The sequence below is a fragment of the Pelobates fuscus genome, chromosome 8 (assembly GCF_036172605.1).
Source record: "Pelobates fuscus isolate aPelFus1 chromosome 8, aPelFus1.pri, whole genome shotgun sequence".
In the NCBI taxonomy this organism is placed as follows: Eukaryota; Metazoa; Chordata; class Amphibia; order Anura; family Pelobatidae; genus Pelobates; species Pelobates fuscus.
The window spans coordinates 162,781,175-162,803,918 of NC_086324.1; the positions used below are offsets into that span (position 1 = coordinate 162,781,175).

The 22,744-nt window shown below is 41.0% G+C and overlaps 1 protein-coding gene across 1 annotated transcript in view; it reads right to left on the bottom strand.

Moving 5' to 3' along the window:
• The window catches only part of IFT140 (intraflagellar transport 140), a 75,098-nt gene that overhangs the window by 45,515 nt on the left and 6,839 nt on the right, over positions 1-22,744 (bottom strand). The window contains exons 5-18 of the mRNA XM_063430603.1: positions 22,381-22,523; positions 20,723-20,898; positions 19,331-19,422; positions 18,072-18,178; positions 17,250-17,398; positions 15,758-15,961; positions 14,676-14,748; positions 12,994-13,085; positions 12,676-12,803; positions 11,141-11,258; positions 7,804-7,925; positions 7,161-7,329; positions 4,882-5,013; positions 2,187-2,386 (exon numbers count right to left, since the gene is read on the bottom strand). Coding sequence (XP_063286673.1) covers positions 2,187-2,386; positions 4,882-5,013; positions 7,161-7,329; positions 7,804-7,925; positions 11,141-11,258; positions 12,676-12,803; positions 12,994-13,085; positions 14,676-14,748; positions 15,758-15,961; positions 17,250-17,398; positions 18,072-18,178; positions 19,331-19,422; positions 20,723-20,898; positions 22,381-22,523 — 1,905 coding nt within the window. The remainder of the gene's footprint in view (positions 1-2,186; positions 2,387-4,881; positions 5,014-7,160; positions 7,330-7,803; positions 7,926-11,140; positions 11,259-12,675; positions 12,804-12,993; positions 13,086-14,675; positions 14,749-15,757; positions 15,962-17,249; positions 17,399-18,071; positions 18,179-19,330; positions 19,423-20,722; positions 20,899-22,380; positions 22,524-22,744) is intronic.

Here is a 22,744-nt window from a genome sequence, read left to right on the forward strand (position 1 = left end):
CCTGGGAGTATAGGAGTGTCCATTTTTGCTTTGAAGATAAGGTGGCCATCTTAAGAGTGGGCAAACAGTCCTCTTATGAATGATTTCACACGCAAGGCACATATTGCGTATAAATAAAAGAAAAACACAAAATATACATGTATTAATACCAACATCCACTATACACATATAAATGCAACCCATTTTATAACTCTTTAATGCAGATAATAAATGCACTGCATTATTTAGGGGTGCATCAATGTAACAGTGTTAAATAAACCATATATAAAAATTCCTGTACTAGGAAAACTAAAATATAAAAAATAGCTGTCTATTAATAACCTGATCTCAACCGACTAGACCAGAAATGATATAGAATAAAATAATTATATTAAATAAAACATCCTAAAAAGGACCATATTAAAAATAAAAAAGATATAAATACTATAAAAATTCTTCGTAAATGAGTTCTCAGATACCATCAATTATAACAGCTTATTGATCTCAAAATTGATTTTGAGATCAATAAGCTGTTATAATTGATGGTATCTGAGAACTCATTTACGAAGAATTTTTATAGTATTTATATCTTTTTTATTTTTAATATGGTCCTTTTTAGGATGTTTTATTTAATATAATTATTTTATTCTATATCATTTCTGGTCTAGTCGGTTGAGATCAGGTTATTAATAGACAGCTATTTTTTATATTTTAGTTTTCCTAGTACAGGAATTTTTATATATGGTTTATTTAACACTGTTACATTGATGCACCCCTAAATAATGCAGTGCATTTATTATCTGCATTAAAGAGTTATAAAATGGGTTGCATTTATATGTGTATAGTGGATGTTGGTATTAATACATGTATATTTTGTGTTTTTCTTTTATTTATACGCAATATGTGCCTTGCGTGTGAAATCATTCATAAGAGGACTGTTTGCCCACTCTTAAGATGGCCACCTTATCTTCAAAGCAAAAATGGACACTCCTATACTCCCAGGAGAACGAAGAGAGTGTTTCCGCCTCCCCATTATGATACCAGAAGCAAGATTGATGGGCTCGGCTAATGTATGCGTCACCGGAAGTGACGCGACGGGCGGACTCCATTTTCGGATACGTCACCGGAAGTGACGAAACGGAACATCGAAAGAACCCTAGATATACCTATTTTCACAGTCACACATGATTTTATCATATCATGGTAGCTGACTGTGATGGGGATAGGATGTATTGACTGTCTCTGGTGATTGTTTTTTGTATATGGTATATTGAATCTGTTTATATGCCCTTCCGAACCGGATGTGCAGCCATATTGGAGGTGGCAGATCACATCCGGTCCGGACCATATAAGGGCAATTACATATACAAGTGCTGTGAATTTGTTTAATTAAGCAGGTAATGATTCCCCTATATAAACTGTGGTTTATCTATTGTAACTTAGAAGAGCACCTGAGGAAGACCACATCTAGTTGGTTGAAACGCGTTGTGTGTGCAATATTGCTTTTTATAACTTATCTTTTAACTATCCGTTAAAATAAATTACTATCCTGATACTCCTGGCTCCTGGCTCCTGGTTCCTGACTCCTGACTCCAAACTTGATGATCATTGGGACCTAAGGGGAACTGGCCTGAGGATTCCAGTAAATGTGCATGTCCCATTTAAGTGACATGAAAGCTGTATAAGTCCTGAGCCTACTTCTAAACGGCTCAAAAAAGTGTGAGTGATTCCATCTCAAATTTTCACTTTTAAGTGTATATACTATACAGGTTGCACTATGTCCTTCTCTGTATTTATATTTTTTATATAGGGATTTTCCATTTGTCAAACCCTATCATTGTGTACTAAGGAGGAGATACCTATTTGCTATACCCCAGGTAATCACTCCTGTTTGGTGTGTGTGTGCGCTCAAACCTTTTTGGTTGTAACATGGCTACAGTCTGGCTGCAAAATAAACAAAAAAACAAACAAAAATATATATTCCATTCTGAACCCGTCATGGCAGGTAGATAAGATAAAATGATGTCTTTAATTGATTATACAGAACGTGTAATAGGACAATAAAGAACTGAACACACTGTTAAATGGTGTTTTGTGTGAAGTAGTATAGCATTTACCTTGTTTTCCCCTATGAGTCACCCCCCTTTCACGATTGCTATTTTATATTGTACCCCAAGCATACCGTCAATTAAGAAAGCATGTCCTACCTTTTGATGAGTTTGATAGATTTAAAAGCTTCGTCCATATCTCCTACAGTAAGGAAGAAACTGAAATTAAGCATGGCTTCCCGTGTGGTCTTATCACACTCTTCGAGCCCAATAAAGTCACGCAGGGGTCTTTTTGACACCATCTGGGGGATTCGCTGTGTCACACTTTCTACCTCAGCAGACCTCTCCTCTTCCCCAGGCTGCAAGATACAAGACAGAAAACGTCTGAGAATGATAGAATTCATTTTGAAACCATTACTTCAAAGAACAAATTATCTGTGATTTGCTTCTGTTGCTGTCCAAAATCTCTTGCGTGTCACGCAGCAGTAATTAATAGTTCTTCACTTCCTTCATCAGGTATATCACTTTATTTATTGCTTTTAATGTCTACTTCTCAAATTACCTCTGCTGGAGGGGGCTCGTGTGTAACGATGGATGGTCTATAATTATCCAACGGACAGTGTATGGAGGAAAGCAGAACAGGTAGCATTGAGATTATCAACCAGAATCTGTGTTTTGGGCAACATTTTATTTTTTGCTCCAGCTTCATTTCTCAGATAAGAGAGGCATGCTGTTAAATATTTATTTTATCTTTTTTATTAAACATCTGAGATAAAGCACAGATCTGGTAACATAAGGAATTCTGTTAGGTGGTCTAGGTGCAGTGACACTGTCCTTTTGATCCTGCATTGTAATACATAGTAAATACAAGGTTATATACAATGCTATTTGTGGGGAAGCTAGGACGTGCAAATATTTCTCACTGGATATGCGTATCAGGTCCCCAATGTTCCTCTGTTAAGAGCATTGGATTGGATCATCGTGGGACAGGCCATACCTCCTCCATGAGATGAGCCTCTGCACTGGAAAAGGTAAGTAAATAATTGATTTTATTCATTTTTTGGCAAAGGGTGTGTGGGGCGACACCTGTATTTAGCTAGGAACAGGGGTCTTATAGCGTTAGCAAAACAGGTTGGTATTCCTAACGTTTTAATGTTCCTTTAAAGCCGATATGTGTTGCATTTGTGATTAAATTGTTATTGAATCCAGGAAATGGGTAGCAGGTATGATCACTGTCCCTACAAATCTAGAACACTACATTGTAATACTATTACTAAGACTAACTAGGAAGCAATCAATATGTCATCTAAAGGAGCAGGAAGTACTGGGTTCTTATTTTACAGATGGCTTATTTGGTCGTCATTCTTTACTTCCTGTGGGTCAACACAAAACCGGCAAATATTCAGTTTAATGAAAATCTAGGTTTTCAACTAGTGTACGGATCACATCATTACTTATTACACTGGCTGTGGAAACATGCAGAGAAGCCGTGTATGAATAGCAAACATACTTACAACAGGCTGATAAGCACAGCCCCTCCGATACAACAACTGAAGGCAGACGGAAAAATAAAGCAACAAAAAAATAAAAATAATAATAAATCAAAATAACAGAAAAAAAACATGCACAAGGAAAAGCAGCAAACACATAAATGAATAGTAATATAATAAATGAAAACAATAAGGCAAACATTGATGGGACCAAAGAAAGCATGGAATTATGATATGTGAGGAAGCAATCGAGTAAATCATGAATACAGCAGGTATCCTTGGAAACTACATGATCCGAGCTAGATAAAGGCAAGCACAGTTAGTAGCACCCTGTCCAGGTCACGTAGTATGTTACTCAGTGATGCTACGGTCATCTAGAAAAATAAACATTATATGATAGGGTTTGAAAAATGCAGACCTGGGCTAGAATACCAGCAGAACCTTGTGCAGCCAATAGGAAGGAGAATTCTGCCCATCATCTTTCCTACTGATTGGCGATAAGATATCTTTATTTAGAATGCTGACACACACATACACACTGATAGAACAGATAGAAAAATCTCCCAAGGGAAGTTACATTTATTATTATTTTTTTAAATATCAAAGACACACTTCAATTACAGAAAAGGCACATCTACTGTTTTTACTTTTTTTATATGGGGAGGGGGGGCAGGGGGGGCTGGGTTATACCTTCATTTTGAAATGTATAAATATTATATTAGCTTGAAACCCTAGCAGAGAGATTTACACAGTTTTAGCTAAAGTGACCTATTAGAACAACCATGTGGGGATTGTGTTTGTGGCACACTTTAACCCCTTAAGGACCAAACTTCTGGAATAAAAGGGAATCATGACATGTCACACATGTCATGTGTCCTTAAGGGGTTAAAGGGATTCTTTAATGCCAGGAAAACAAATCTGTTTTCCTGGCACTATAGAATCATACAGCGCCCCATTCCCTTACACATGTTTGTATTCTTAACTGTATAGTGTGCCTTTAATGAAGGAAAAGAAAAAAAACAGAATGTTGATACAATAAATAACTTCCAAATGTTTCTATAACGCCCAAGGAGTGGTCGCGCAGGCACTCCTGGCTTGTAAACAGAGCTGTATGTACTATAACCTGGAGGATTGAAAACAGTTACAGATTTCTCTCCGATATTAAAAAACTAGTTGCATCAGTTACACATTGAAAGCTGATCAAATAAAAGGCATAGGTAAACACATTAACTTTGGGAATAAAGGTTTCATCACATCATGGCATCTGTGTGACAATATGTTAATAAAATCTCTACATTCCAGCACACAATTCTATGGCAGTAGCGTGCTAACAGAGCGAGTGGCACAGGCGGATTCATGCTAACCTTCTTAGTAAAGTAATAGTTTGGAACTTCAATGCCAAGAAGGGACTGGAGGACATCGGGACGCGGGAAGCTCTCCTGAAGCAGTAGTCCATGCTCCTGAGTGCTGAAAAAAGACATGACCAATACATCCTCCTGCAAACAAAGCATGAGTCTGTTCAAAAGGATTGAAAGAAATGTAAAGAAAACATACCGTAACTCTATATGGGAGGACTCGGCATGGAAAGGTGGGAGTCATTTGATTTGAGTTTAGTCTTGTAATTTCAGGAACACTCCAACATTCACAGAGAAACACTCAGATACACCAACAATGATTCTCACAGAGAAGATGTTAAACCAATGCTTCTCCAGGAGAAGCACTCAGATACACCAACAATGATTCTCACAGAGAAGATGTTAAACCAATGCTTCTCCAGGAGAAACACTCAGATACACCAACAATGATTCTCACAGAGAAGATGTTAAACCAATGGTTCTCCAGGAGAAGCACTCAGATACACCAACAATGATTCTCACAGAGAAGATGTTAAACCAATGCTTCTCCAGGAGAAGCACTCAGATACACCAACAATGATTCTCACAGAGAAGATGTTAAACCAATGCTTCTCCAGGAGAAGCACTCAGATACACCAACAATGATTCTCACAGAGAAGATGTTAAACCAATGGTTCTCCAGGAGAAGCACTCAGATACACCAACAATGATTCTCACAGAGAAGATGTTAAACCAATGCTTCTCCAGGAGAAACACTCACTTGACACTTCTACTTGGCAGACAGGAGGTGCTGCTGGGGGAAAGTATAAAAGTGCTGACTTCTCTTGAAATTGGAACTTTTATAAAATGATTATTGCATACCCGCACCTTTTTAAAGAAGTCAATGGTAACTCAATATGGGATTCAGAGTTGCTCGGCAAACAGAATTTAATTAAAACTGCCTCAGTAAGGGGCCATGAACATATCAGAATTTCAGTGAAGCCTAATAGTTCATCCCATAGACTTGTCACAGACAGACAGCAGAAGAGGTATTTGGTATTTGACATTTCGATGTGTAACTTTCCATATTAATAGACGTGGCCCAAAAGGTTGCACTGAACTAAAATTCAGGGAATAAAAATATTTGAGTCTGTAATTACTATACCATACAGAAAAATCATAACCTACACCACTGATGTACTATAACAGAGCCAGTGCTTTCTTTTTGCATAAGTATGGTTCCAAGACATATTTAAAGGAACACTCTGGTCACCAACATCAAAATTAAGTTCTTACGGTGCCAGTAGGCCTTCATGTGCTTTCTTACCTTAAGGGGTTAAACCATTCTTGAACGCTTTAACCCCAACATCTACCTCCAGTGCCGGTTCTGCGGTTCCCCCAGCGGCATTCTGAAATTGAGATGTCCCTAGGCGCTGGCTCATGGCCCACCTTCCCTCCACCCCTGCGGACATCAGCCGGCGGGGAAGACTTAATGCACATGCATGGAAGTGGCCGCACTCGCGTTAGAACAGCCCCATAGGAAAGCATTATACAATGCTTTCCTATGGGGTTTCGGGTGACGCTGGATGTCCTCATACATAGCATGATGATGTCCAGCATCAGTTAGGAGACCAAAACTTGCCTAACGGCCCTGAAGTCCCTCTAGTGGCTGTCTGGTAGACAGCCACTAGACGTGGAGTTAACCCACAAAGGTAATTATTGCAGTTTATTGAAAATTGCAATAATTACCTTTCCAGGGTTAAGGGACCTGGGACTATGCACCCAGACCACTTCAATGAGCTGAAGTGGTCTGTGTGCCTACAGTGTCCATTTAAGGTCAAAACTGCCAAACTGGAAAAATTCTCTAAGTCATCTATGCTTACATTTCAGGCCCTAAACTTGAAATCCCCTTTGAATTCTCCATTTACTAAATATCCACTAGAGATGGAGTTAACCCACAAAGGTAATTATTGCAGTTTATTGAAAATTGCAATAATTACCTTTCTAGGGTTCAGGGACCTGGGACTATGCACCCAGACGACTTCAATGAGCTGAAGTGGTCTGGGTGCCTATAGTGTCCATTTAAGGTCAAAACTGCCAAACTGGAAAAATTCTCTAAGTCATCTATGCTTAAATTTCAGGACCTAAATTTGAAATCCCCTTTGAATTCTCCATTTACTAAATATCCATGATTGGGTAGCAAAAATAGAGTATCTCATTTGGGATTAAAATGGCAGAACACTAACATGGAAGAATACTTTTTAGCTGACCATTTTATAACTTTCTACCTGCTAAGGCCATAGTCATACCTTCCCATGAGAAGCATCGACAGGACTGTAAACTTGGTTCTTCGGTGACATATTTGTGGAATCTGGAATGGTCAGAATGGCCTCACATACAAGCAGTCGAGATTCACTCTGGTCCCAGAAGTGACTGATTGGGGTCCGGTTTAGGAGCTTGGTGTTTTCAGTGAGATTCCTGCCAGGATATTAAGGCACAGACAAAACTGGTTAATCCCCAAACAACTGGAAATACCATAACTGTAATACAAGATAGAACATGTACAACTCATCTCAGGAGTGACCTGATCATAGCTTTAAAGTGGTCCAAGAAAGAAGATAAATACATACTTTACACATAATGGAATTTTGCTTTACTACAACTCCCATGATTCTCGAGTCATCTGTTAAATTTAAAGAATTTGTGATTTGAAAGTCATAATATTGGGATTTGGGGTGCTTCAGCCACATTTTCTGTCAACACTATGCTAAGCATAATGAAAGTAAAAAGTAACCTTTTTAAATTAGAAACAGATAAAAGTGCTGGTACACTCCATGTAAACATTGATAACAATGAGACAGCTTCTCCCACGCTCCCAAATTGTCATGCAACAACAAGCAAACTGGTGCAACGTGACAGACAGACGTTGGTCAGCAACCCTGCTTGTCTTACGTATCGGAATCCTGGATAGACGGGGTCTCCACTTCTGCCTGCCCATTCCAAAAGTCAAAAAATGTCACCGTATCCAGCTCAACGTCGTAGAAGTATATTTTGGAGTCCAGGTGACCATCAGTCTACAGAGAAAATGGTTAGAAACACTTTAAAGATAATTGTGTGCCATCTAGTGGTAATATAGACAAACTACACAGAGAGTTGGGTAAAGACCATTTTCAGCAATTCAGTGTGTTATTTACTGAAGAGAGAATTGTGGGGAAGTCAAAGTTAATTTCAAGTTTAACCCCTTAAGGACCAAACCTCTGGAATAAGAGGGAATCATGACATGTCACACATGTCATTTTTTTTTTTTTTTTTTTTAATTCTTTATTTTGGTTGTGCATGTGGTTACAGGTTATTAACGGACGCCACAACAGCGTATTTCAAGATTAACAGTAGTTACGTAGTGGCATAGAAATTCGCACATTTTTTTTTTTTAGTTGTATATCATGTATGACTAAACAGTTATGTCGTCGAAATATGTTTAGCTCGAATAAAATAAAATAAAACAGCAATGTTTCCACAAACACCACAACAGCACATATTAACATATATCAACATAGATGAGGAGTATGACAATGGTTTGCATGTTCGCACATTTTTCTATAGATAAGTATGGTTATGCTGTTATCGCCTGTGGTACATTTATCGTTTAGCCTTAGTATTAACAGACGCCACAACAGCGTATTTCAAGATTAGCAGTAGTTACGTAGTGGCATAGTAATTCGCACATATTTTGTTGTATATCATGCATGACTAAACGGTTATGTCGTCGAAATATGTTGAACTTGAATAAAATAAAATAAAACAGCAACGTTTTCACAAACCCCACAACAGCGTATATTAACATATATGAACATAGATAAGGAGTATGACAGTGGTTTGCATGGTCGCACATTTTTCTATAGATAAGTATGGTTATGCTGTTATCGCCTGTGGTACATTTATCGTTTAGCCTTAGTAATTTAGGTAAACAAAGCATTAACTCAATTTAAGCGTTATGATATTGTAGTTGCATGCAAGAGGTTCATTACATGGCAATTGCCAGTGACGGCAGGCTAGGCAGCGATTTTAAATGACATCTTATTTTGTGCATTGTATCCTGAGTATAACGAGTTTGGGTACATTAACGCTAGGACATATTTATGTTTAGTGCCGTATAAATGCAGTAGATAGTGCTGGATAAAACAAGAAAACGTCCGCTTGTATTAACACAAGAAAACAGTAATATCTAAACTTGCTTAGTGTAAACTCCAGGTTAGTTGGAGCTTTACCAGTCAGAGACCTGAGCACAGTCAGCCGATTCCAACGTCTGGGAAACTGAAACCCTGAAAATAGGGGTTCAGGAAGGCAGCGTTTGTCCCAAAGTTGTAATATGGATGCAGAGGGCCCCATGCGTGGCAGTTCATTTAGCCGATACCCTGTCGCCAGGCTGGCACCGAGGGACCATGATGCTGGCTGGGAGCTGCTTTGGTCGTCGTTCTCTGCTGCGAGTGCTCTTGTTGCCTCGTTGTGGTGCCGCTCACTGACAGGTGCTGGTGGGGTCGGATAGCTGGATCGGGTTGCTGGAGCAGGGTCACCCCCGATGTGGTGGGTGCTTGTGGGGGTTTTATGCCTGGTTTCAGCAGGCCTCTCCGCTGTGCTGTTTTGCGTACGCGAGGTGAGTGTCGAGCCCTGTGCCGCCATCTTGTGACTTTGGTTGCTGGAGTAGCTGACTTGTGCTGCGGGGCGTGTGGAGGTTGTCGAGGTAAGTGGTTTTCCGTTGCTTTTAGGACCCCTTGGTGCAGTTTGCTCTCGAGTTTACGCCAAAAGTCTGCAAAGATTCGGTCCAGGCTGGACTTTGGGTCATGTTGCGTCTCGTGGCTGTTTGGGACCTGCGTGGTCTCCGCCATCTTAGGTAGGCCCTGCGGCTCTACGGCTCGCCCCCCCCAAGGGTACTGCCGTGTTGTAGAGGGTCCTCCGAGGTGGACCGGGATCACCCCCGCCGGTCCAAGGGGGGGGGGGGGTTGCGGGTTACCCATTTGTAGCAGCCGGTCTCCGGGGAGCTCCAGGTTGGGAGGTCGGCCGCCTCTCCCGTACTGTACTCACCGGGCCTTTTGCCCTCGTGGGTAGTGCTGACTGTCCGATGTCCGCTCATGGGCCGCATTACCGGTTCCCCGTGGGGATTGATAACAGGTGGGTCGCTTGAAATCATGCTTTAGTGCGTTTTGTGGGTGAGAAGTGCCGTTTTAGCTGTTTCCAGTGAGGAGCTCTAGCTAGGCAGGTCTTCCCTCCATGGCAGTCAGGCCCCGCCCCCCTTGTCACACGTCATGTGTCCTTAAGGGGTTAAAGGCAAAAGCAGCTGAACTGGAAGCATAACTGATTTTTTCCCATTTTAGTTATTTTGGATTTAAATTTGAATTCTCAAAAATTCTGACTTCAGTAAATCACCCTGATTGTGTTTTTCATATCTGCGTGTTTCTGTGCGAAGGGAGTGAATCGTGTCTTGCAATATGCGTGTCGGTAGCATTGCGTGTTTCCCATGAAAATCATGAATTAATGGGCTTTGTGCATGTGGAAAATGGAAATGTGTCACATTTTGTTCAGATCAGAAACATCAGCAACACCGAGACTGTTTGTGAGCCCTGGGTGCGGATCTACATTCCTATAAACTCGCAGCTACCAGCGAATATATAATGAGGGTTATTATACGGTATAAATGGGAGTGTATGATGTGTTGCATTGTGCGTGTGTGTATCTATCAGAATGCGAGTATTAGCTGACGCAGAGTGATCGTGCAGTGACCAACTGACTAGTACCATAGCAGTGTTACTTTTGTCAACTAACAAGGTTAGCCAGATTTTAGTCGACTAAAACTAAATCAATTTAGATGACTAAAATATGACTAAAACTAAAATGGCTTTTTAGTCAAAAGACCATAACTTAACTTGATATAAATTTGCACCTAAAATTAACCTTGGCGGGTAAGAAACACGGAGGAGGGAGGAGAAAAAATGAGACACATGTGGTGCTGGGGAAGGGGGCAAAAGAGACAGATAGAGGCCTAAAGTCCACTGGAGATTTAGTCAACTAAAAATAAAACAATTCAGATGACTAAAATACATCTAAAACGGTGTTTTAGTTAAAAGACTAGGACTAAAACTAAATTGAGATTTGCTGACAAAATTAACCCTGTACCATAGATATTGATGTCCTTTTACACGGGAAAGAGAAAGGTCTAAACTTTGCCAGTAGACATTCTCTTTGCAATGAATACAGACACCAGGAGGGAGGCCTGAGAACTGATAACACGTACCCGGTTTGCTAGAATGCTGACTTTGCTGCCGTTGGAGTTACACTTGACCGATACAATGCTTCCCACCGCTGGTACCAGCTCACACAGGTTTTTGCAGTTGCTGTGAGATTTGGCTTCCCTTTGAATGAAAACACAATGACATGATTCAAACCCTGACATCTTAACCTGCTCTGGCAGACACTGGCATTTCAATGTTAATGCATCGGATTTTAAAGAGGATATTTCAGAATTCTATCAAAATAAAGGGACACTTCATGCACCAAAAGATCTTATCTCCTTGCATCAGTTTAAACAGCACTTTATTAACCTCATGATTGTAACTGCTGCTCTATACTGATCTGCTTAGAATGGACGTGTTAAGTTTGGTGAGAGGTGTCGGCTAGTTCCTAGTTTGTGCAAAGTTTGCTGCAGGAAGCTAGAAACCCTGGGGATTTTAAGCAAATGCAGGAAATGTAAAAGTGGCTATTTTTACCTTTTTAAATGATCTATATAATGTATTGGATGGATGTGCTCAAATTCAGCTGGGAGTGTCCTTTTAAATTAACTTTTGCACAGTCTTTACAATTTTTTACATTCAGGTTGTTAACAGTATGATTGCTTTACATTTTTTTGCAATACAAGTGTGTTACACTTTCTTATTTATTGGAGCGTGTTTTCCCTCTCTCCAACCATTTGTATCAAACTTTCTCTTTGGTCTCATGCCATTTCACTTTCTTGTTTTTATATATATTTTTTTTCTTTTGGGGAGGGGGGTTTATTAAATGGTTTTATTAAACGGTTACAAGGTTTTATTAAAGTCCCAAGGATCAATCTCTTAAATCTATAAACAAACAAAAAAGATAACTTTATATACCGGTATGTTTTTAACTTGTCTATATTTAATTAATCATACTTACAACAACAAAAAAATATTTTAAAAATAAGGTAGACAATATTTTGGGGGGGACTATGGACCAGGGGGAGACAGAGATAACCATGATCTCTTCGAAAACATTACAATAGATCTGCCAAGTCATACGGTGGAAAGACAAGCAGATAGCCGGATCCAGTTCTGGGACATCAGTCAGGGGTTGTAATATTAAACATATATAGGGATATTCACCAAAGTATGAATTATCAGGAATTCAAAGTGAATTCAAAGAGAATTTCATATTTAAGGCCAATAAAGCAAACTGGATAAAAATCTCAAGAGTCAGCATTGGTACCAGTTTGGCTATTTTTGATTTTAAGAGTTAATCCAACCAGGAAGGTTGTCCATGAAACTAATTATGTCGTTCACATAGCCCCAGCCACTTGCCCCCTCTCGATATTAGTCCTGCCCAAGTTGAACGTTCTATAATAAGCTATCCTGAGCTCACACAAAAGTGAGACCTAAACAGATTATCTGCAAATTGAGTTGACTCTGTATTAGGGTGTGCCAGGGCCGCTCTAGCCAAAATCTTGTGGTCTGTTATGCTTATATGTTCCTCAGTGAAACCAGATGTAAATGAACAAGGCTTAAGTGTTCGTGAAGCTGCATGCAACCGCGACTTTACCTTCTTGAGAGATCAAAGACTTTGAAGTAAGCAGTGTCTGTGGCTACCACCAGGAAGCTCCCACAAATGTCCAACATGAACGGGTTCCCCTCCGGTTTGGAGAACGACAGCAGCTGTTTCACTGTACCCTGATTAAAAGAATATTACAACAAAAGAAGTGAAAAGGGTGATTCACACGCTACCATTACAATATGATTTCAGCTCAGCCTTTGGAATCAGTCACGTATGAATGTTGTGGGACATTATAAGAAATAACGAAGATAAGAAAACACGGCAATAGACTTTTCGAATTGTAAAAATACAGGGTTTCAGGCTCACCTGCAGTGTGCGAATCTGAACTCTATTAGGTTCTACTGTATAAATGTTCTCCTCGTGCATTGCAAGCACTGGTGAGTCACTGGCAAAGGAACCTTAACCAAACAAAATGAAAAAGTCACGCATTGGGTATTCAGTAACCTGGAAGTACATATAATGGATGAGATATGTACAGATTGCTAACAGTAAAGGGACAATTCAAGTATTCACAGATATTGGATGTTAGCAATGTGTTGGCTAGCTTGCATTCAGAACTGACTGGGAAACATAACTCCTGACAGTTCTGGAGTCTGCGGGAAAGTACGGACTTTAGGCTCATGTCACACATTTATGGGTTTGGAACCGAGCATTCAACCGAGGCTACAGCATCCTCTTTTTGGGCGAAACCACCCCTTTTGCTGGCCAAACCACCAACTTGTGTCACATGATTGGCTGACAGACATCAGCCATTTACTAGTTCTAGAAGTGTTCACTGCAAGAACCCCAAATCCCTGCGGAAACAAAGGTTTGCCTTTTCAGTAAGTAGAACACTTCAGAGGCTTATCTAACAGACCCCTCCGAGGCACATCTAACAGACCCCTCCGAGGCACATCTAACAGACCCCTCCGAGGCACATCTAACAGACCCCTCCGAGGCACATCTAACAGACCCCTCCGAGGCACATCTAACAGACCCCTCCGAGGCACATCTAACAGACCCCTCCGAGGCACATCCAACAGACCCCTCCGAGGCACATCCAACAGACCCCTCCGAGGCACATCCAACAGACCCCTCCGAGGCACATCCAACAGACCCCTCCGAGGCACATCCGACAGACCCCTCCGAGGCACATCTGACAGACGCCTCCGAGGCACATCTGACAGACCCCTCCGAGGCACATCTGACAGACCCCTCCGAGGCACATCTGACAGACCCCTCCGAGGCACATCTGACAGACCCCTCCGAGGCACATCTGACAGACCCCTCCGAGGCACATCTGACAGACCCCTCCGAGGCACATCTGACAGACCCCTCCGAGGCACATCTGACAGACCCCTCCGAGGCACATCTGACAGACCCCTCCGAGGCACATCTGACAGACCCCTCCGAGGCACATCTGACAGACCCCTCCGAGGCACATCTGACAGACCCCTCCGAGGCACATCTGACAGACCCCTCCGAGGCACATCTGACAGACCCCTCCGAGGCACATCTAACAGACCCCTCCGAGGCACATCTAACAGACCCCTCCGAGGCACATCTAACAGACCCCTCCGAGGCACATCTAACAGACCCCTCCGAGGCACATCTAACAGACCCCTCAGGGGCACATCTAACAGACCCCTCGGGGACACATCTAACAGACCCCTCGGGGACACATCTAACAGACCCCTCGGGGACACATCTAACAGACCCCTCGGGGACACATCTAACAGACCCCTCGGGGACACATCTAACAGACCCCTCGGGGACACATCTAACAGACCCCTCGGGGACACATCTAACAGACCCCTCGGGGACACATCTAACAGACCCCTCGGGGACACATCTAACAGACCCCTCGGGGACACATCTAATAGACCCCTCGGGGACACATCCAATAGACCCCTCGGGGACACATCCAATAGACCCCTCGGGGACACATCCAGTAGACCCCTCGGCGACACATCTAATAGACCCCTCGGGGACACATCTAACCATCTTACCTGTATTTCTCAATGTTGCTCCTGACAGTTCATACACCGTGACTTGCTTCCGGTTCCATACTGCGATTGATTCCTGCAAATAATACAGACATAAATCAGAAATGCAACAATAAACCACTTAAAAGAACCGCATATCTAGAAAGAAACGGACCTGCCACGTTTATAACTCTGAGCATACTATAAGGTGTTGCTCTGGTTTTAGGGCCCTAAGTGAAATATTTAAAGGAGCCCATCTCTAAGGCAGATTTATTGGTTTAATTATAGATAAACTACAGAAAAAAATCTTTATTCACTTTCACTTAAAACAATTTATTACTATAATTAAATGCAAATTATTGAGCAAATGTCATAACATTATTTCTTGAAATCATTTGGAGCAAGTTCTGTAACCTCTACAAAGATCTCTCACCTTCATATTATGAGCAGCACAAACAGACCAATGTATGTTGTAAGAGGATAATGAAAGTAGCACTCTAATTTTGGAAATACAACTTTAGAGTATACTCCTGCTGATTTAGACGTTTGAATTTCTTGTAATAAAAACGGGGAACAAACTGTACTGACCTTTATTCCCACGCCACGCTGGTCTCACCTGGCGGAGATCATCATTAGTGATGATCTCAGCCAATCCAATGCCTCCTTATTGGAAGGGTGTAATGCGAATAGCAATCCCATAGCTAATTTGTATTGATATAAGTGACAGTGCCTTTCTAAAGGGGAACTTATCACAATGGCTCACTGCAGTGGATATGGTGTCAGAAGTCTCCAGGCACCGTTCCCTGACAAAGTGAAAACAAGTTTGCAAACAGTTTTATTTACCCAGGTCCCCCAGCTGCTTCTTGACTCTACACAGTATAACTTTATCTATATTCGTTTTGTACATGTTTACTGCTTTGTAGCAGCTGCAGGGACTTTAAAGGGAAGTATATTTTTCTCTATATAATATTATATAAATTATAGTGTATAAAGTGCCACAGAATCATATATATATTTAATAATAGACACTTTCTCCATAATTCCCAGTTTAGTGAATGAACCTCTTTGGGAGAGGTTTACTTTAACTCTAGGGTTGGATTGCTCACCTTAGTGACAAAGACTCCTTTAATGTGCATATCGGTTCTCAAGTTATGTGTTGCTCCGGTGTTGAAGTAGGTCACATTGAGCTGAGAGGGAGCAACTTGTATAGCCGCAACTTGCTGGTGGAAGTGAGAGCACATGACATGTTCGCTGAGAATCACTACGGAGCTCACATTGTTGACTGCGAGGAGGTTCTTGGAGGAGCCCCACTGCATGGAGATAGAAATGGTCAGAAGAGTCATCAACTATAAAACAGTTGTATACATTCACACTCACACAGATACTCCATGCCGTAGACACATACACACAATGTATTATTTAATAAGGTTATATAATTTTTTTCCCATGTATTTTCATAGCTTCCAAATGTTTTTGGGCTATATTAACTATTGGCTTCCCAATAGTTGTGTGTGTGTGTTAAGCATTTATAATATGCTCTATAAGTCTCCCTATGTCCACAATGCTTCTTCACGGGAAGTATTTGATTGGACATTGCCCTTTACAAAGAAGGAAGTTCACTGAAAAAAAAGAGGCAAATCAGCTTAGCAGCAGAAGCAAGTGTTGTGGCTAAGAAATGGCCACATTTTAGGCAGCCTGGAAATAGCTTTATGAAAAACAGTAAATGCATGTATATTTTTTTAACTGCATTGTTCATTTGCATTTTAATTTACACATATTGGCTCATGGGATGACTCACTACTTCGTATAAAGTTTAGACCCTCACTGGAAACCTGTCTATTTATGTGGCAACAGGATCTGCCGAAAACAGAACTCAAAAAAACATTTCATGTTTTGATCACAGCAAATACTGTAATAGCTTGATCATGGAAATCCTCCCACATCTCACTAGAAGGGAAATTTATTCACTGAATTTCTCTCATATGATACGATGATGAATATGCAGGTACAACCTCCAGGAGAACAGGTACAACCTCCAGGAGAGGGCCAGATTGTTTGTACTATTGACTACAAAAGAAATAGCCATGAGGCTTTCTATGGTCAGCACTGGATTAATTTCAGCCCATTGAAATGTATAATATGCAAATATTCTCTGTTTGGTTTTCCCGTTCTACCATAGTAGATGTTTCTATACTCAATAGATGACAATCATATGATCAACCTTTGAAATTGGTATATTTTATGTGCAATGCAAGACTCACTTCAATTCAATAAAATTTGACAAATTGAAAAGAAAGAAGAAAAAAAGTAATGCATTTTGTAATCCTTATCTATTGTTAAATTTACCATTAAATGAAAACAGAGCATGGAAAGAATACACAGCTAATACAAGGTATAGGTGATTTTCAATTATTTATTACATGGGGGGATTTTCAAAATTAGTGATGATTCCTCTGTAAAAAATATTTAATGATCTTTTATCAGTTAAGCAAAAAACAATTCACTACATTCATAAGCAAAGTGGCACTGAGGACAAATAAAGGCTGTGAATAATGGCAATATATAACTCTGTTAAGTTAGCATTTTATATTTTCTCACCTTAATCTGAGTGATGGTCCCCTCAAGCTCTGCTGGCGGTTTAAGTTTCCAACTCTCCTTTCCATCTGTCCTAGAAGATTTCTGTCCAGTAGATGGCGCTTTTCCCCACATAGCTATTCTGCCCTTATTGGTTCCAGCTGCCAATATACCTACATGGGCAAAACAAAACGTGTTAAAAATTTAACCTTAGAGGGGCACTATAGTCACCAAACCCACTAAAGCTTGAAGTAGTGGCTCTGGGGCATACGATATGTCCCTGCAAGGTCAGGAATGTAAACCGCGCTTTCTCAGAGAAAAGGCTGTTTTTACACTGTGGCCTAAGTTCACCTCTAGTGGCTGTTTCCACATTGAGATACATTGAGTCAAAGTTTCTCAATGAGGAGCTGCCGATTAGCGCAGACTGGCGATTTGCCGCATATGTGCATTAGCCTCCCAATGTTCCCCTATGAGGAAGAATTGGTTTGGCTTAAATTATAAAGAGCAGCATGGAGGCTGGCGTGGCGAGGGCTAAAAGTTAAATAAAATGTTATTTGTGTTTGGCTTGGTAGTAAGGGGGATTCTATTGTGTTTCTTTAATATTTAATGAGTTTCCAAATCCCCAAGATAGGAGTGAGAGAGGGGGATATAGAGAGAAAGACAGGCAGACCGGAAATCGTGTCATCAGCAGAGAGGCCAAGCTTTGGGTGCTGGGAAGGTTTATCAAAACTCCTTGACCCACACAATAAGCTGGGTGTGTTCCCTTAATAGTGGTGACTGTTTTTACAGTTACACCCCATATCATTTAATACAATAGAGCCCTGGGGTGACTGCATGTGACTCTACCTTTAGCTCTGCAGTAAGAAATGCAATTGAGGTTTTCTCCAGATTCATATCCCAATTGCTCGTCCAGGAAAAGCACATAATTGTCATCCCGCTCCAGATCCCAGAACCTAAAGAGAAACTAATATTAGAAAGATAGCGGCCGTCGATATCATGATTACTCCCACTCCAGATAGCAGCCGTGGACATCATGATTACTCCCACCCCAGATAGCAGCCGTGGACATCATGATTACTCCCACCCCAGATAGCAGCCGTGGACATCATGATTACTCCCACCCCAGATAGCAGCCGTGGACATCATGATTACTCCCACCCCAGATAGCAGCCGTGGACATCATGATTACTCCCACCCCAGATAGCAGCCGTGGACATCATGATTACTCCCACCCCAGATAGCAGCCGTGGACATCATGATTACTCCCACCCCAGATAGCAGCCGTGGACATCATGATTACTCCCACCCCAGATAGCAGCCGTGGACATCATGATTACTCCCACCCCAGATAGCAGCCGTGGACATCATGATTACTCCCACCCCAGATAGCAGCCGTGGACATCATGATTACTCCCACCCCAGATAGCAGCCGTGGACATCATGATTACTCCCACCCCAGATAGCAGCCGTGGACATCATGATTACTCCCACCCCAGATAGCAGCCGTGGACATCATGATTACTCCCACCCCAGATGCCAGATAGCGGCCGTGGATATCATTATTAATCCCACCCCAGATAGCGGCCGTCGGTATCATGATTACTCCCACCCCAGATAGCATCCGTGGACATCATGATTACTCCCACCCCAGATGCCAGATAGCGGCCGTGGATGTACCCGTAGGTTTAAAACCAATCTTTACACTGATTTTTTACTTCGCCAGCACACTGACACACACTCATATTTAGCTCCACGGCACAGTGACATCTTTATTAGTCTCTAGCTGGAGCAGAGGTGAAGGCAAACAACAAAGAATAAAAGAGACAGCTATCACATCTATAGTTGGATTGTTGGTAGAAAAGCAGCTACATGTAAATAGGTGAGCATTCTCTCCCTCCATGGTGAACAGCACGAAATCCAGTGTTATTACACAATAACATATACTATAGTACAAGTCTTAAATAGCGAACCATAATATTTCACACTGATAAATTATAAACAACACGGTGTCTGCTACCACCATTAATTGAGATGGAAAATATTGTAGTACGAGTTGGAGCATGAATAAACCCACTCATACGTAGCTGGATGATGGGATAATTTACCGTATAACACTTTCCCCGGTGGCTGTAATCAAGAGGCTGCTGTCAACCCAGAGGATGTCGGCTGCTTGACCAGTCTTCCCAGTTAGTTTCACCTGTTCAAACAAACAATGTATGAAATTAATTCAATACGTTATGTACACATTGAACTACAACATACAGCTGCACCGCGCTGCATAACAGCCTTACTAGAATAACAGGTCACCCCCTAGTGGTAGATATGTGGGCAATTTTCAAGCCCATGTCCCTGCAACTGGTACAATTTCTAAATGTGATCAGTGTTATTTTTGTACTGTGATCCATAACTCCTGTTCAGTATATCTTATGGTTAATTCATGAACTCTGACATTGGCTATGTAGGAGATGGCAGCACACCCTATGCATCTACCGTAACGTTTGACCTACAGTGATTCTTGGTAGGATTTCAGTTTAAACATTACTTCTGTGGAATTTCCTCTGAGTATTTGCTTTATTGTAGGTTTATGGAAGTAAAAGTAATAGTTTTATAACCTTTTCCAGCTTCATAATACAGTCTCATTTATGAGATCCTACTTTTAAAGAAACACACCATTAAAATAAATAAAAAATAAAAATTTAATTGATATACCCCTAAAGAACATATGCATGCATTTTGTTCAGTATATTTTCTTTGTGGGTATATAAAATCGTGGTTTGCAAAAGGTGCAGATCCAAGTATCTGCAGCCTTTACAAGCCCTCCCCTTCTTTCCCCGTCCAGACTTTTTGTGGATGTCCAATCACAGACATCCCAATGCAGCACAGTGATAAGTCTTTCCAAGACAGGTGCTCTGGACAATTGCTGCCTCTTGAGCTACCTCTTGCTCCACTTAGATAAGCAAACCAGGATGTAACAGGGCCTGTTGTCTGATCTGACAGCTAGGGAGGTGTAACAAGGTTAATGTATAAAAATGCAAATTTCTATTGAAATCTTCACTTTTTGTAAAATGAAAAAAAGGACATACAATTCACACATAAAGCACTTCAGCAAGCTAAACTACTTGAGATGTTTAAAGAGTTCCTTTAACAAGGATATAATTTATTGCACAAAAACATGAGTCATGCGAGAAAGATTCTGATGTCAGCATTCAACATTTGTATACATATTTTAAGGAGAAGGGTCCCTCAAACACACACACACCTGATTGTCAGCTCCTTGAAAGGAACATCGGATTTAAATAACCACTTAATGCTGAATGATTGTCAGAGGGTCCCGTACGATTTCAAAAGAGACAGTAAATTTGGGATAAGTTTGCGGACTTAAAATATTTGTTTTATCAGACTTTCACAATCTATTATCAATGTTTAGGTCAACTTAATGCAGAAACACAAAATATCAACAATTCTGAGGACTCATACATTCTCTTTCCACGTCTTACCTTTGAGGTCTCATCAGCTTCGGCTTCTGGGCCGACAAAAAATTGTGATAGCACTAGGTTCTCAGTGATCACCACTAGTATGGATTTCTTCTCTACAAAGATCAGCTTTTGTATTGGACTGTCCATGCTCACTACTTGACTGCTTTTTCCTTGCTCATTCACCCAATACACTGAACCTACAACCAAAAAAGGTAACTACCATAAGAAAAGAAACAAAAGCACATGTTTTGCCACATTATGTGATGATGTGTGCCTTTAAAAGAGCAAACTGCAGGCAATAAGAGGGGGGGAGCATCTGCTTTGTCTTTTTACAGCAGTGATCCCCTACACAGTCTTCTAAGAACATCCACAATTCAGTATTTAGTTATTTCTCAATTCAGTTCCAACGGGCATACTAACAAAACCTGGACCCGTTGCTGTACCTTGAGGTACTGAGTTGCGAACCACTGTTCTGGAGCAAGGTTTAATATTTCACTTTTAACTAGAATGGTCTAAAACTTGCTCACCTACTCAAACTTGAACTGCCTTTAGTTTTGTTTTTTTTAATTGTGTCAGTGGTTTATTTACTAAATACCACATTTTAGTGACTTAAACCCAAATGGCAAACTCAAGACTAAAATAACGGATTGAGAAAGAAATATCAACGTCGGCTATGGTTGCTGCTCAGGTATTTTAGCCATTTGTATATAACTTGCTGGTTTCAGAATAATGTTCTGAATGTGTGTTAATGGTAAACGGTATTTGTGTTTAGGGTCAACGTATGTTATTTACGGTATTTTCTTTAATTGTGGAGATACACTGGGAATTTGATTGCACAATTAAAACAGTGACTTTTATCCTCTCAGCTCTAGGGAAAAAAAATGTCTTCAAACTGAAACTTCATTATTAATATTCATCCCTGCTGGAAGAAGCCAGTGCCATCAGGGAACACCATTGCCATGAAGTGGTGTACTTGGGCTGCAACAATCTCTATGTAGGTGATACGTGTCAAGGTAACATCCACATAAATGGTGGAATCCAAGGTATCCCAGCAGAACATTACTCAGAGTATAACACTGCCTCTGCCAACCTGCTTTTTTCCCATAGTGAATCCTGCTGCAATCTCTTCCCCAGGCAAATGACACACACACACACACACAGCCATCTACCTGATTTAAAAGAAAATGTGATTCATCAGACCAGAGAACCTTCTTCCATTGCTCCATGGTCCAGTTCTGAAGCTCACGTCCCCACTGGAGGCACTATCAATGGTGGGCAGTGGATCCCTTTGACCGGCTAGCCTTTGCTCCCCAAGGCACACATGATCCTGAAGTCTGTTCATTGGTTGTCCTTCCTTGCACCACTTTTGGTAGATACTAACCACTGCAAACTGGGAAAACCCCACAAGACTTGTCGTTTTGGAGATGCACTGACCCAGTTATCTAGTCAAAATCACTCAGATCTTTACACCCATTTTTCCTAGTTCCAACACATGAGATTCAAGAACTGGCTGTTCACTTGCGGCCTAATATATCCCCCATCCCTTGACAGGTGCAATTGTAACAATATAATAATGTTATTCACTTCACCTGTCAGTGGTTTTAATGTTGTGACTGATCGGTGTATATAGCCATTACAGAGCAAGTATACACACATGCACAGCTCAGAATCCATCTTACCATCTCCTGTTGTGACAAAAAAGGAGAACTCCTGTTGAGATCTTGCCTTAGAGGGAGAACCCTTTTCAGATCTCTTCCAGTTAAACATGTCCAGAGCTCGCTCATCCCCACTGACTGCTGCCTTGGCTAACTGAGCCAGGTCCCTGCACAAGGAGGAGGGAGCAAATTAAGAGGTGAAAAATAACTATGAGAAATATAATTATGGAAGACTTCCAAGGAAGTGATAATGTTATGGCCATTAAGTCCACATTAAAAAAATTATAATTTCCACTGGTCGATGCAAAACAAGAAAAAGATGCATGGAAATGGAAACATACTATTGTTGTAGGTTGAAATCTGTTTAGGTCATAAACCGAACAACTGG